Source organism: Lampris incognitus, chromosome 20 (genome assembly GCF_029633865.1).
Source record: "Lampris incognitus isolate fLamInc1 chromosome 20, fLamInc1.hap2, whole genome shotgun sequence".
In the NCBI taxonomy this organism is placed as follows: Eukaryota; Metazoa; Chordata; class Actinopteri; order Lampriformes; family Lampridae; genus Lampris; species Lampris incognitus.
The window spans coordinates 27,311,932-27,323,590 of record NC_079230.1 but is presented as its reverse complement, the minus strand read 5'-3'; the positions used below and the strand labels follow the sequence as shown (position 1 = coordinate 27,323,590).

Here is an 11,659-nt window from a genome sequence, read left to right as displayed (position 1 = left end):
CCCCCATATGTTATTCAGGTCCTCTCACAACTTTCCCAGCTGTCAGTTTGTCAAAAAAGCCCGTAATAAGTGTCATAAGATCCACGTGACGGTAGTCTCTCGCACGTTGTTGGGATTCACGCCGCAGACGAGAGAGTACCGACGATGATTCAGCCGACACTGACACCTAGTGACTAGAAACGGAAACGCACCACTCCGTCGTCACGTTTAATGTTTTAACATCCCAAACGCATTTGCGTGGTTAATATTTGCGCTCGTCAAAAGCACGAATGGTAAAAGAAGAAAATAGTTGATTAGATGACAGATATTTTTGCTTCGCCTCCTTTTCGTGTCTGCCAGTCAAAAACAAAAACCGGAAGTTCCGCCCACTTTATCGTTCGTTGCCAAAAAACAACACGGAAGTTTCTCAGAAGTCTCGATAAGGGAGGCCGACGTAGACGGTAAGTCGTCCTTTTAACCACTTCTTTTTGAACGTTTTTGTTGTTTGTTTTTTGTTTTTGTTTTAATGTTTCGACGCTACGTGTCGGAGTGTATTCGTTCGGCATAAATCCTCCCGATGTCGTTCTGCGAATGTCGACGGGTTGTCACGAACTAGAAAACCCCCCGATTAAAACAAAACTAAGAAGTTAGCGGTAGCGTTAGCTCGCTAGCTAACCAGAACAGCTGCTCCTCTTCCTCCTCAAACAAAGCCAAGGACGGGAAGCTCATGGGGGGGGGGGCTGGGGGCCGGGGGCCGGGAGTCCAAATAGAGAGCGTTATCTCGCCGGGTTCGTCCGGTTGGAAACGAGCGAAAGACCCTTAATGTCGGAGCTCAGTCGCGCCTCAGATTGCTTGGTGAGTACTTTCATCTCGGCAAAGCCAGTTTACCTCGCGTCATCGCCGAGGAGATCGCGGGCTGGATTTGCGGCGTTTGGCGTACGTCAACGTTTTATTTCAGACTTAGACGTCAAGCGACTGTAGGCTACTGTTGTCTCATCTGAATATTGTAGCGAATTCGGGGGGGGACAACGCAGCCACAGGAGCTGCCGCGGCCGGGAAGCGAACCCGTATCGCCCGCACCGCAGGAGACGTCGCTAACCGCTCGACTGAAGGGTCAGACCCGCCAGCCAGCCGGCGGCACGTTACACCATGTTCTCGTTGAAACGACTTCTCGTGTCGCTTGTTTGTCACGGGAAAGAAGTTGTAGAGTCGGTGGAAAGTTGATAGTCAGCCGTTGGAAAGTTGATAGTCAGCCGTTGGCTGACCGCCGGGTCTCCTACTTAGAAACAAAGCTTATTTATTTCTCCTCTTGTCACTTTCAGGTGAAGTGTTCCTGAGCGGTGTCTTCTAAAAATGGCACCTTTATGACCGACATGTTCATCCTATTGCGTCTTTGCCACATCTTCCTTTTTTTAATGACCCCCCAACAATAAAAAGAAGCGTTTCCACCATGACTGTCAGTCACAACCTAGTTGCCCTCCTCGTTGTCTGCATATTGGGTGAGTGAAATTTCTGTGCAGTCTGTGAACTATGTCTATTTGCACGCAATGGTGTGTAAAGTAAACGTTGTAGTTGTATTCATGTTATACAGTGGTACGTCTGAGATCTATATCAGCCACAGTTATGACGGGTGCATATTCTGTCTTGTCTATTTTGTTAAATTTTGATCATTAACTTGCAGCAAACAATGGATTTGAGCCTGCCCTCTGTTCTGGTAAGCAGATAGTCAACACCATCTCGCATTACATTTGTGCATGTCATTACCGGTCCTCTAAACTGTGATTTAGCTGTAATGACAGCAAGTGTCTGCTGCCGACTTTTATTAGGGGTCTCTCCATTGGGCTTCCTTTTTTTGTTGTTGTTGTAATCTCTAGTGCATAGCCCTATTCTTTACTCCAGTGTGACGAGGTTAAGTGCAAGCACCATGATAAAATAAAACTTCAAGGAGAAATGGCCTGTGCTCAAAATAGGATTTTCATAGATTTATCCCAACAAAATGCCATTGTAAGTTTCAAAGCCAGGATCCTGTCTAATATCTGAAATTGTTGCATTTTTACGGTCTATTTCTCAGCTCATTGTGGGCATTCTCTCCAAGTCCTGGACAGCAAATGGGGAGAAATTAGGAGCTCAGCTTACCACAGCTGGTCTTACCGCTTTGGATCGACCTATGACTGCTGGGTCATCAAGGGTCTGGAAGGAGAACCTATCGTTCTTAGGTACTGAAGCTGAGGGGATTTGTAATAACTATCAGAACAGACATCAAAACTGTATTTCAGATGTACGCTTTCCACAAGAATTATTTCTGTCATAACATTTTCTCATTGCTAGAGTAGAAACTAATGTTGAATAATGCCCCCAAAATAATCTGCTCTGAAAGGGGATTATTTAGATCTGAGGTCTGAGCCAGGCCTTTAAACATAATGAAATAGATGGCCTTAACAGCATACAGCAAAAAGTAGTCATTATTCAGAAGCCAATTCTTAAATGTTTTGTTTTATTTTGGCCTTTCTGTTTATGAATACAGCAAGTGTTGTGATATTTCTAATTAAACTATATTACTGCATCACCAGATAATTTTGCTAATTTCAGTCAATTTCAATTGATTCACATCAAGAATTGTTTCAAGAAAAATGTTTCTTGTTTTCTAGGGAATTTCACTCCTCCCTTTTCCAGAGTTACCCTTTTTACTGAAAAATGAGCGATTAATTGGATTAAGCTAAATTGTCTGCCAGCACAGTAAAGTCACTTGATGTGAAGTGTTCTTAAAAGTTTTGAGTCTTGATTAAAATCCTTAGTCAAACTTGACATTTTTTGCGACGCTCATTGCCATGCCCTTATTGTAACTTCCCTTAACTTGTTTTTCCACTTCTTCCGTAGCTTTTCCCAGTTTTCCGTGCGGTGCAAGAAGGAATGGGTCTCTGTGAAATCATCAGCTGGCGGCGAGCCAGTTCTCCTCTGCGGTTCCAAGTTACCACGGCCCATGGAGTTCCCAGGGGGAAACATTACAGTGATGCACCACTTCCTACCACATCTGTTCCCTGTGTCATCATTCCGACTGAACTATGCCCGAGGTGTGTTGCTGGGATATTTTGTACTCAAGATACTGTCTGTTTGTGTATGAACAAAATAAGGTGGAACACAGAGTATGGGTTGAAATGGCTATATTCACCTTGAAAAGATAATAAGGAAATACAGTGGACAGTGCTTTTTTCAACAATTAAATTACAACATGTGTGATGCTCAGCTCTGTGTACTTGAAAATCTTCCCAGTGGTATTAAGGCTAGCTCTATGGAGGCGCCTTGGTGGCTCACCTGGTATAGTTCATACCACATAAGGCTGAGTCCTTACCACAGCGGCCTGGGTTTGATTCCGGCCCGGGCCCTTTGCTGCATGTCATCCCCTCTCTCTGCTCTGCCTCTCCTGTCTCTCTACTGTCACTGTTAAAATAAAGCAGAAAATGCCGAAAAAATAATCTTAAAAAAAAGACTAGCTCTATGTAATGTGACGTATTGATTACCATAAGGAAAATTTCCTTTTTGCTTGCACCTCTCCAAGGTGAGTAAAAAGTACAGCAGGGCCCACGGTCATGTCAGTGCATTGCTGAGGCTGGTAGAGAAAGTGGTTTGCTCAAGAGCAGCTACGCAGGACATCTGGGTAGCGTAGTGGTCTATTCTGTTGCTTACCAACACGGGGATCGCCAGTTGGAATCCCTGTGTTACCGCCGGCTTGGTCGGGCGTCCCTACAGACACAATTGGCCGTGCCTGCGGGTGGGAAGCTGGATGTGGGTATGTGTCCTGGTCGCTGAATTTGTGCCTGTTCTCGTTGATCGGGGCGCCTGTTCAGGGGAGAGGGGGAACTGGGGGTAATAGCGTGATCTTCCCACACGCTACGTCCCCTGGCGAAACTCCTCACTGTCAGGTGAAAAGAAGCGGATGGCGACTCCACATGTATCGGAGGAGACATGTGGTAGTCTGCAGCCCTCCCCGGATAGGCAGAGGGGGTGGAGCAGTGACCGGGACAGCTCGGAAGAGTGGAGTAATTGGCCGGGTACAGTTGGGGAGAAAAAGGAGAAAAAAATTCCACAAAAAAAAAAGTATTTAGGCAGGGCAGACAGGTGCTGACATACAAAGGCTTGAAACTTTATGTTTAAGGACAGTGTATAACAACTTGGCTGCACATCCACCCAGCTCTTTTTTTAGCCTGTCAAATGACCATCTTCATCTCTCTTTCTTACCCTTTACTCATTTTATATCCTCTCTCCATTCCTATGCAGACACTGGAGAATGCCCAGCGACATCCTTTGAATGCATAGGTGGTCGATGCCTGCCTCTCTCCTGGCGCTGCAATGGTCAGGTGGAGTGCATCGGTGAGGGGGCGGGCCTTAGAACTGACGAACAGGGCTGCAATGGAGAGCTAGAAGTCCTGGACCCTCCCACAGACATTGGACATGGCAGTACACAAGCACAGGAGACCACAGTGGAGACCTACACAGAGAGAGATCCAGTTAGGGACTCAGAGAAACTTATAGCAATAGACAGGGACCGAAGCCCAGACACGACAGTTGAACAGTCTGATCTGTGGGATCTGCTGAAGGAGAGACAGGAAGAGGAGGCTCAGGTGGACCGAGACCAGCTTCAGCCTCACAGAGAGCCTTTTGTGACGCCTGCTCCCATTGAGTGGCCTTGTGGAGGTGTTCTTGAGAGCTTCTATGGAACCTTCTCCCCTCCAGCTATCCGGGGTCCCGCACTGTACTGTGTTTGGACCCTGGACCCTCATGACTCCAGGCCCCTGAAGCTGGACCTACAACAGCTGGAGCTGGGTCCTGGGGATACACTTACCGTCCGGAGCATGCAGCAAGGCACTGAAGAAGTCATAAAAGTTGTGAGTGTGAGATGTTTCTTGGTGTGCATGCTTTTTTTTTAATTTAGGTAATTCTCAAACCCTTCTGCTGAACAGTAAAGGGAAAAAAAGTGTTGGTAATGGTATAAACTATAAATTCAGAAATATCACTGCCTAACATTTAACAATGGAAAGCAGCCACTGAAATCGGCAGTTATCTTTCTGGTGACATGAGATTTTCTCTGTACACTGTTTGACAGATCACTAGTGCCTCCAACTACAAGTCCGTCCAGGTGGAGTCCCGAACCGGATTGCTTTTGCTGGTCTATCATACCCTCCCCGGTTCAGAGGGGACTGGCTTCAACGCCACTTTCCGTGTTGGCAGTTACTGTCCCCCGTGGGAAGGCCGGTGTGGGGGAGCTGCAGGGGGCTGCTTCACCCAGGAGCAGCGTTGTGATGGCAGATGGGATTGTCCTGAGACAGGGAAGGACGAGAAGGGGTGCAGGGACTGCGCCCACGACCAGTTTGCATGCGGAGGAGCAGGGCAGAGAGCAATGGCACCCAGCCACTTTGTTGGCAGGCCAGTATGTTACCCTGTCAGTGAGAGATGCAACTACGTTCTCTACTGTGCTGATGGCAGTGATGAGAAGGACTGTACCGTGTGCAAGCCGGGAACCTTCCACTGTGACAGGGACAGGTAGGTATCAGTGTGTACAGAAATGCCAGTCTGTGCATGTGTTAGTTTTTCAGGTGCGTTTACTTTACTTACTGTTTGCGGGTTTGCATTCGTGGCATGTTGGTAGGTGCTTGCAGTGCAAAAAACTGAATACTTTGAAATTTGCATTTAATTTAATGTAACAATACATCAGAAATGGTATATTTTGCTATGTTTGACACATGGTGAAATACTTTTCTTTTCTTTTCTTTTAACCAGTATCACATTGTCTCAATTTGTGTCTGACACTGGTCACGTGTGTGTGTGTGTGTGTAGTAGGGTTGGGCATTATTTGGATTTTACCGATTCTGATTCCGATTCCGGTTCTTAACGATTCTCGATTCCGGTTCTTTGAGAGGCGGGGTCACAACAGGTCACATGCTTCTTTCACAGAAGACTTTTTTTTTTTTTGAAAAAAAGTTATACAAGCCATTGTTTTAAGAACAGATCATTCATGTGAACGTCTTATATTTACATTTACAACAACTGTCTCCATACATGGAGATGAAGAAATAAAGACAGTCACACCCTGGTCCGGACTACCAGGTATTAAACTCCTTAGATTATAAACGGTGCTTGTTTAGAGAAATGAGCATATTTGCCCTTTTAAGCTGTACATGCTAGCGTTCAGAACAGAAAAAACACATTTCAGTATTTGCATACAGTTTATAGCAATTCGCTCATGTATAAGTTATTTGCTGTCTCAAATAAGACAAATGTTACTGATTTTCACCTACCCAATTGCGACGAGGTGCTGCTTGCTGTTTGCTCAGGGTTGGCTGAAGACGACACTGAGGCAGGAGATGGAGACCGGGGCAACGTGTCAAACACGGTACACTGGTTAATCTGTGCACCGTAGGCGAAGGTGTTTGGCCATATTTGTTGTGCATCCTCCCTTGCATGAAATAATTTTGCCACAGGCGTTGCACTGTGCCAACCCTTCATTTTTCAAGGCAAAATGAAGCCACACTTTCGACCGCCGCTTGCTCTGGTCCATGATGGCGCACATTTAACTTGCAGAGGTTGAAACTACGGAAGCTGCATGCCACCACCACGGAAACTGAGTTTAACTTTAGCGCGAGTGAAATTTATTTATGAACCGATAGGCAGAATCGAAATCTGACTTTCTTAACGATTCCTTTGGAATCGGAATTTGGAACCGGTTCTCGATGCCAAACCCTTTTTGTGTAGGAATTTGTAGTTATTTCAGTTACATATACACACATATATATATATATACACACATATACACACACACACACACATATATATATATATATATATATATATATATATATATATATATATATATATGTATGTATGTGTGTGTAGAGAGAGAGAGAGATCTGCTACTACTATTACTACTACTTTCGGCTGCTCCTGTTAGGGGTCGCCACAGCGGATCATCCATTTCCATTTCTCCTTGTCTTCTGCATCTTCCTCTGTCACACCAGCCATCTGCATGTCCTCCCTCACCACATCCATAAACCTCCTTTTTATATTTAGCAGCATAGAGATAGTGAAGCTCTTACATAAAACTGTTATTGTCTCTCCTGTTACTGTCTCTCCTTACACACAAGTGGTGCGTTTTTCCCTTTCACAGGTGTGTATTTGAGAGCTGGCGCTGTGACGGCCAGATGGACTGCAGGGATGGAACAGACGAGCTCAACTGCACCATCATCCTGCCTCGCAAGGTCATCACTGCAGCGACGGTGGGCAGTCTGGTCTGTGGGCTGCTTCTGGTCATCGCCATGGGCTGCACCTGTAAACTGTACTCGCTCCGAACCAGGGAATACGGGTAAATGATCTGGACATCTGTGTGTGATACTGGACCCTGATGCAAAGGAGGGGTTTCATTTTTGTAAATGCTTCATTTCCATTTTTTGGATAATATTTGCTAACTGAGTTTAATGAACTGATAATTGTTCTAAAGATGTACTGTTTTTTTTTAATCATCCCATTTATTCCTTTTTTTGTGTTTCCACATAGCTTTTTGAGATTGTTTTTCTTGCTCTGTAAAGTAACAGGTCTCACACAAAGTCACTTACAGAAAGTTACTTAACACCTGCTAATTGGTCTGTTCTCTTTCAGCTTGTTTGCTCCAATCAGCCGTCAGGAGGCGGAGCTGATACAACAGCAGGCCCCTCCCTCTTATGGCCAGCTGATTGCCCAAGGTGTCATCCCCCCAGTGGAGGACTTCCCCACAGAAAATCCTAATGAGGTGAGAATCTTTTACTTCCGCTATTCTTGAATAAAACCAGAACAAAACGTGTGAGTTGTGACAGCAGAGGAGCATACAAATGGTTGTTACTGAATTTCAAGTCGTTATTTTTCTTTCAGCATTTCTTCGTTGTCTTTCAATCCTGAAATTTAGCCTTTATCAGTGATTTGGACAAATCACACATTGCGCTTTGGTGGCACTTTTGGCAAAGCACCTTGAAGTAAACTTAGTTCAGATGGTTTTGGCTTTGATGCCATGTGAAACTCATCCTAACTCAGACTGTGTTTGCCTCATGAGATTTTGTACTTGAGAGCAGCATGAAAATGTAAGTAAATATTTGAGAGAATTAACACTTAAAGGAGAATATAAACCAGGATAAAGTAATTTAGAACATCAACTGGCCTCTGTGTGCTTTATGTTAGTGATCATGGCGACCATAGCATTTGTGTTGCTAAAAAAAGGCATTTTTGCTGTACTGCTTAACTCTCTTTTCTTCTTCTTCTTGGCCCTTTGTTGACTGTACATAGCAGCCGATTTGTACAGAAGCTACTGTATTCCCAGAAAAGTTGAATCAGTTCATCCGGACACAAGGTTTAGTGGGAGAAACATTTCATCACTCATCTAAGTGACTTTGTCAGTCTCAGCTGACTGCAGATATCCCCACCCTTACAAATGATACAGTTGCATATTGACCAAAAGTTTCATATGCATATTTTGTGACCATTATTTAGAGTTACAATGGCCACATTTACTATTCACAGAGGATTGGGGAATAGCTGCAATCACAGCCTTGTAAAATGATTGCAGGTAGCCAGTTTTGGTTATTATACAAATACTGTTTAAGGATGGGGATACCTGCAGTCAGGCGAGACTGACGAAGTCACTTAAATGAGTGATGAAATGTTTCTCCCACTAAACCTTGTGTATGGATGAACTGATTCAACATTTCTGGGATTCTCCACTTAGATTATTGAGCATGCATCACGATATGCTCCTGTATTGTCTAATCCCAAAGGTTTTATTTGCTTGTAATCATTAAATGGACTAGGTCCAACCTGTCTCTCTGACCTCTTACAACCAACCACACATCCCATCAAGGCCACTCGGGTCCACTGACCACTTGCTTCTGGTTGTCCCAAAGATCGAGGTTGAAGTACAGGGGAGATTGCGCTTTTCAGTTGTTCAGTTGCCTCTACATGTTAGGCTGGCCCATACTCTGCCTGTTTTTAAGTCTCGTCTTAAAACACATTTTTATTCCTTAGCTTTTAACTCAGTATGAGAGTTGTTGTGTTTTAGCTAGTCTTGTCTTTGTGTTTTAATTGTGTTGTTTTATGGTTTTTGATATTTTGATTGTACTGCTTTTTGGTCAACTGTTGTTTTATAAATAAATTTGTTTTGAAAGTCACAGGTCCCCCCTCAACCATAGGTGTCATGAAAAATCAATGGGCTGAACTAGTTGGTGTGGTGGATGAAGTTGCTGTGGCATTACAGTTGAGGCCCTCACTAACTTGTTTCATTAGCTTGTGTAGACACCCAAGGTGCAGGGTCACGAGGATTAACTGTCTCCAACAGAGCCTGCTCTGTGTGGCTGGATTTAGCTCTACCTCCTACTGGCTCCCTAAGCTTGGATCAGTGTCATGTGAATGTCCAGCTAAGTTGCTCAAATGAGCTTTGTATCACTTTAGCAGTACAGTTGGCGCTAACAACATTTGCATCGTTTCAACCTTTATTTTATTTTCTTTCATTTCTCTCTTCACACCAATTTTCTACTCCTCTCTCTCTTCCTCTCAGACCTCCTCTCTTTCTCTGAGAGGTATCCTTCAGCTGCTTCGTCAGGACACAGGAAACTCCCCGCATCGCAGACGCAGGCCCCGATTCGTCCGCCGGGCTGTCCGTCGCATGAGGAGATGGGGCTTAATCCCCAGACCTCCACCTAGGTCGGCCCAGGCATCGAGCTCCACCCAGCAGCAGCCAGACACTGCTCCTTCTGGTCAGGAACTCACTCAGTCGACTTCCAGAAGCTCCTCGCTGGCTGTGGAAGCAGTCAATCAGCCGGTGCCACATAAACTCGGCCTGTTGGTTCAGACACGAGAGCAAGCAGTGCCAACCCCTCCCCCTCTGCCATCATTACCCCCACCCCCATTGCCTTTGTCTCCACCTCCACTCCCCTACCCTCCCCCAGCCCCAGCTCCAACCACTACCCAGACATTGCCTATGGCCACCCCTAGCAGTCCCTCACTGAGGTCCATCTTCCACACACTGGGTCTGAGTATCTCCCTATTCAGAGCCCAGCCCCCCTCCTCCACCAACTCTATGCCCCTCTCCTCCTCCCCCTCTTTCTCGTCCTCGTCCTCGGATGATGAGGTGCTGCTTATCCCGCTGTCCGAAGACACCACCTCAGAGGATGACGTGCCCATGCTCACCTGAACGAGCATCCAGCTGGTACCCCCACTACTAACTCCTGCCTACCCAATACCCTTCAACACCTCTGGCCTCTTCTCCATTGTCCAGCATCCCACATCCCTGTCTTCTTCCTTTGCCCACTGAGAACCCAGTCTGAGTCTGGGGTACCCAGTCTTTCTGCTTATTGTTTGAACTTGAGCAAAGGAGTAGGCATAACCTTGCGAGGTTTCACCTCAGTGTCTGGTGCCTTTTGAAATTGCTTTGTGTTGGATTTACTGACTTGTGGAGTCAAGGATTTGATTAATGATTCTTTTCTTTTTTTCTTTTTTTTTTTAACATTATTGAGACCTCCTTCTGAACGTTTCTGTGTGGGAGCGAGTGTGATATGAACGCTTGAGTTGTGAAAATATGTGACAAGGTGTGTTTTGGATGTGCACTTACCTAATACTTGGCTGTAATTTGAAGGAGGCAAACTTTGCACAGACGAATCTTCCCATTCTCCTGTACTTAAAGGCTACTGTCAAACTGAATTGTTTGGGTTTTTAGACAACGTGATGCAAATGTATGTTTCTATGACCGCACACATGTAAATATGTGTGCATTTAAGTATTTTGGAAAGTTATATAGACAGTGGAGTATGTTTGTAGATGTGGTTTGTGACCATGCACTTCTGCCACTAGCATAGTGTACGTCACTAATAGAAATGAACGTACGCCTCCTTCCTAGTCTCCTATTTAAGTGCCTTTTGAGGAATTTCAAGGATGGCTTAAGGAAAATGAAAGGACTTCCCCAGATTCAAACTGCACACTTATAGAATGACACCCTTTCCTTCATACACCTCACACATGAACACAACCAGTCATTGGCTGTATTATAACACGTTAACGCATGTCTATTCTGCAAGCTTGCAATAATTTTCTTGGGGACTCCTGTTGTGCGAGGACGTTGCCGTCTTGAGTGAGTGAGTGAGCGCACATGGACGTCCTGGACGCATGGGCATATTTCTGGAGAGAATGTATGTAAAATATGTCTCCAAAAAACATCACAAGACAATCTCTTGAGTGCCTGAGGTTGTTCTTGTGTGTAGTGTGTAGAGGAAAATGAGGCATCCCAGTGACAGAGGGGGGCCCCCCCGAATTCACAATATACACTTGACTTGAATCTAGTCCCCCTTTATGGGAATGGGTGTAATCGTACCACGTTTTCATCTACCCACAGCAGACAACAAAGAATGAAGCGACTTGTAGTGTGCCATTTGTATTCATGTTATTTCTCATTTTGCTTTTATCTTAGCAAGTTACTTATCAGTTTTAATTGTCGTGTTTACTTTGCTTTGTTGAATGTATTGAGATCGTTTTGGGGTGGTTGGAAGATTTAACTTGTAAATGTAATGAGGTAAGAGTGATTATTCTTTTCTTTTTTTCTTTTTTTTTAATTGTAAGGGTCAAATTCACTGTATATAAGCAAAGATGTGGCTGAGATTAAACAATTTGCACTTTT

At 44.8% G+C, this 11,659-nt stretch overlaps 1 protein-coding gene across 3 annotated transcripts; it reads left to right on the top strand.

Annotated features, from left to right (window-relative positions):
• Window positions 1-422: 422 nt before the first annotated feature.
• On the top strand, window positions 423-11,653 carry lrp10 (low density lipoprotein receptor-related protein 10). Of its 3 annotated transcripts, none has more exons than XM_056300295.1 (10): window positions 423-440; window positions 1,302-1,478; window positions 1,661-1,693; window positions 2,051-2,195; window positions 2,857-3,050; window positions 4,255-4,862; window positions 5,081-5,517; window positions 7,139-7,333; window positions 7,627-7,756; window positions 9,548-11,653. In XM_056300295.1, exons 2-10 carry the CDS (start codon window positions 1,430-1,432, stop codon window positions 10,181-10,183), a joined length of 2,427 nt encoding a protein of 808 aa, XP_056156270.1. In that variant the 5' UTR covers window positions 423-440; window positions 1,302-1,429; the 3' UTR covers window positions 10,184-11,653. The 3 variants fall into 3 exon arrangements, with proteins under 3 accessions (XP_056156270.1, XP_056156272.1, XP_056156271.1); XM_056300296.1 differs by lacking the exon at window positions 423-440 and adding an exon at window positions 772-834; XM_056300297.1 differs by lacking the exons at window positions 1,661-1,693; window positions 2,051-2,195.
• The last annotated feature ends 6 nt before the right edge of the window (window positions 11,654-11,659 follow it).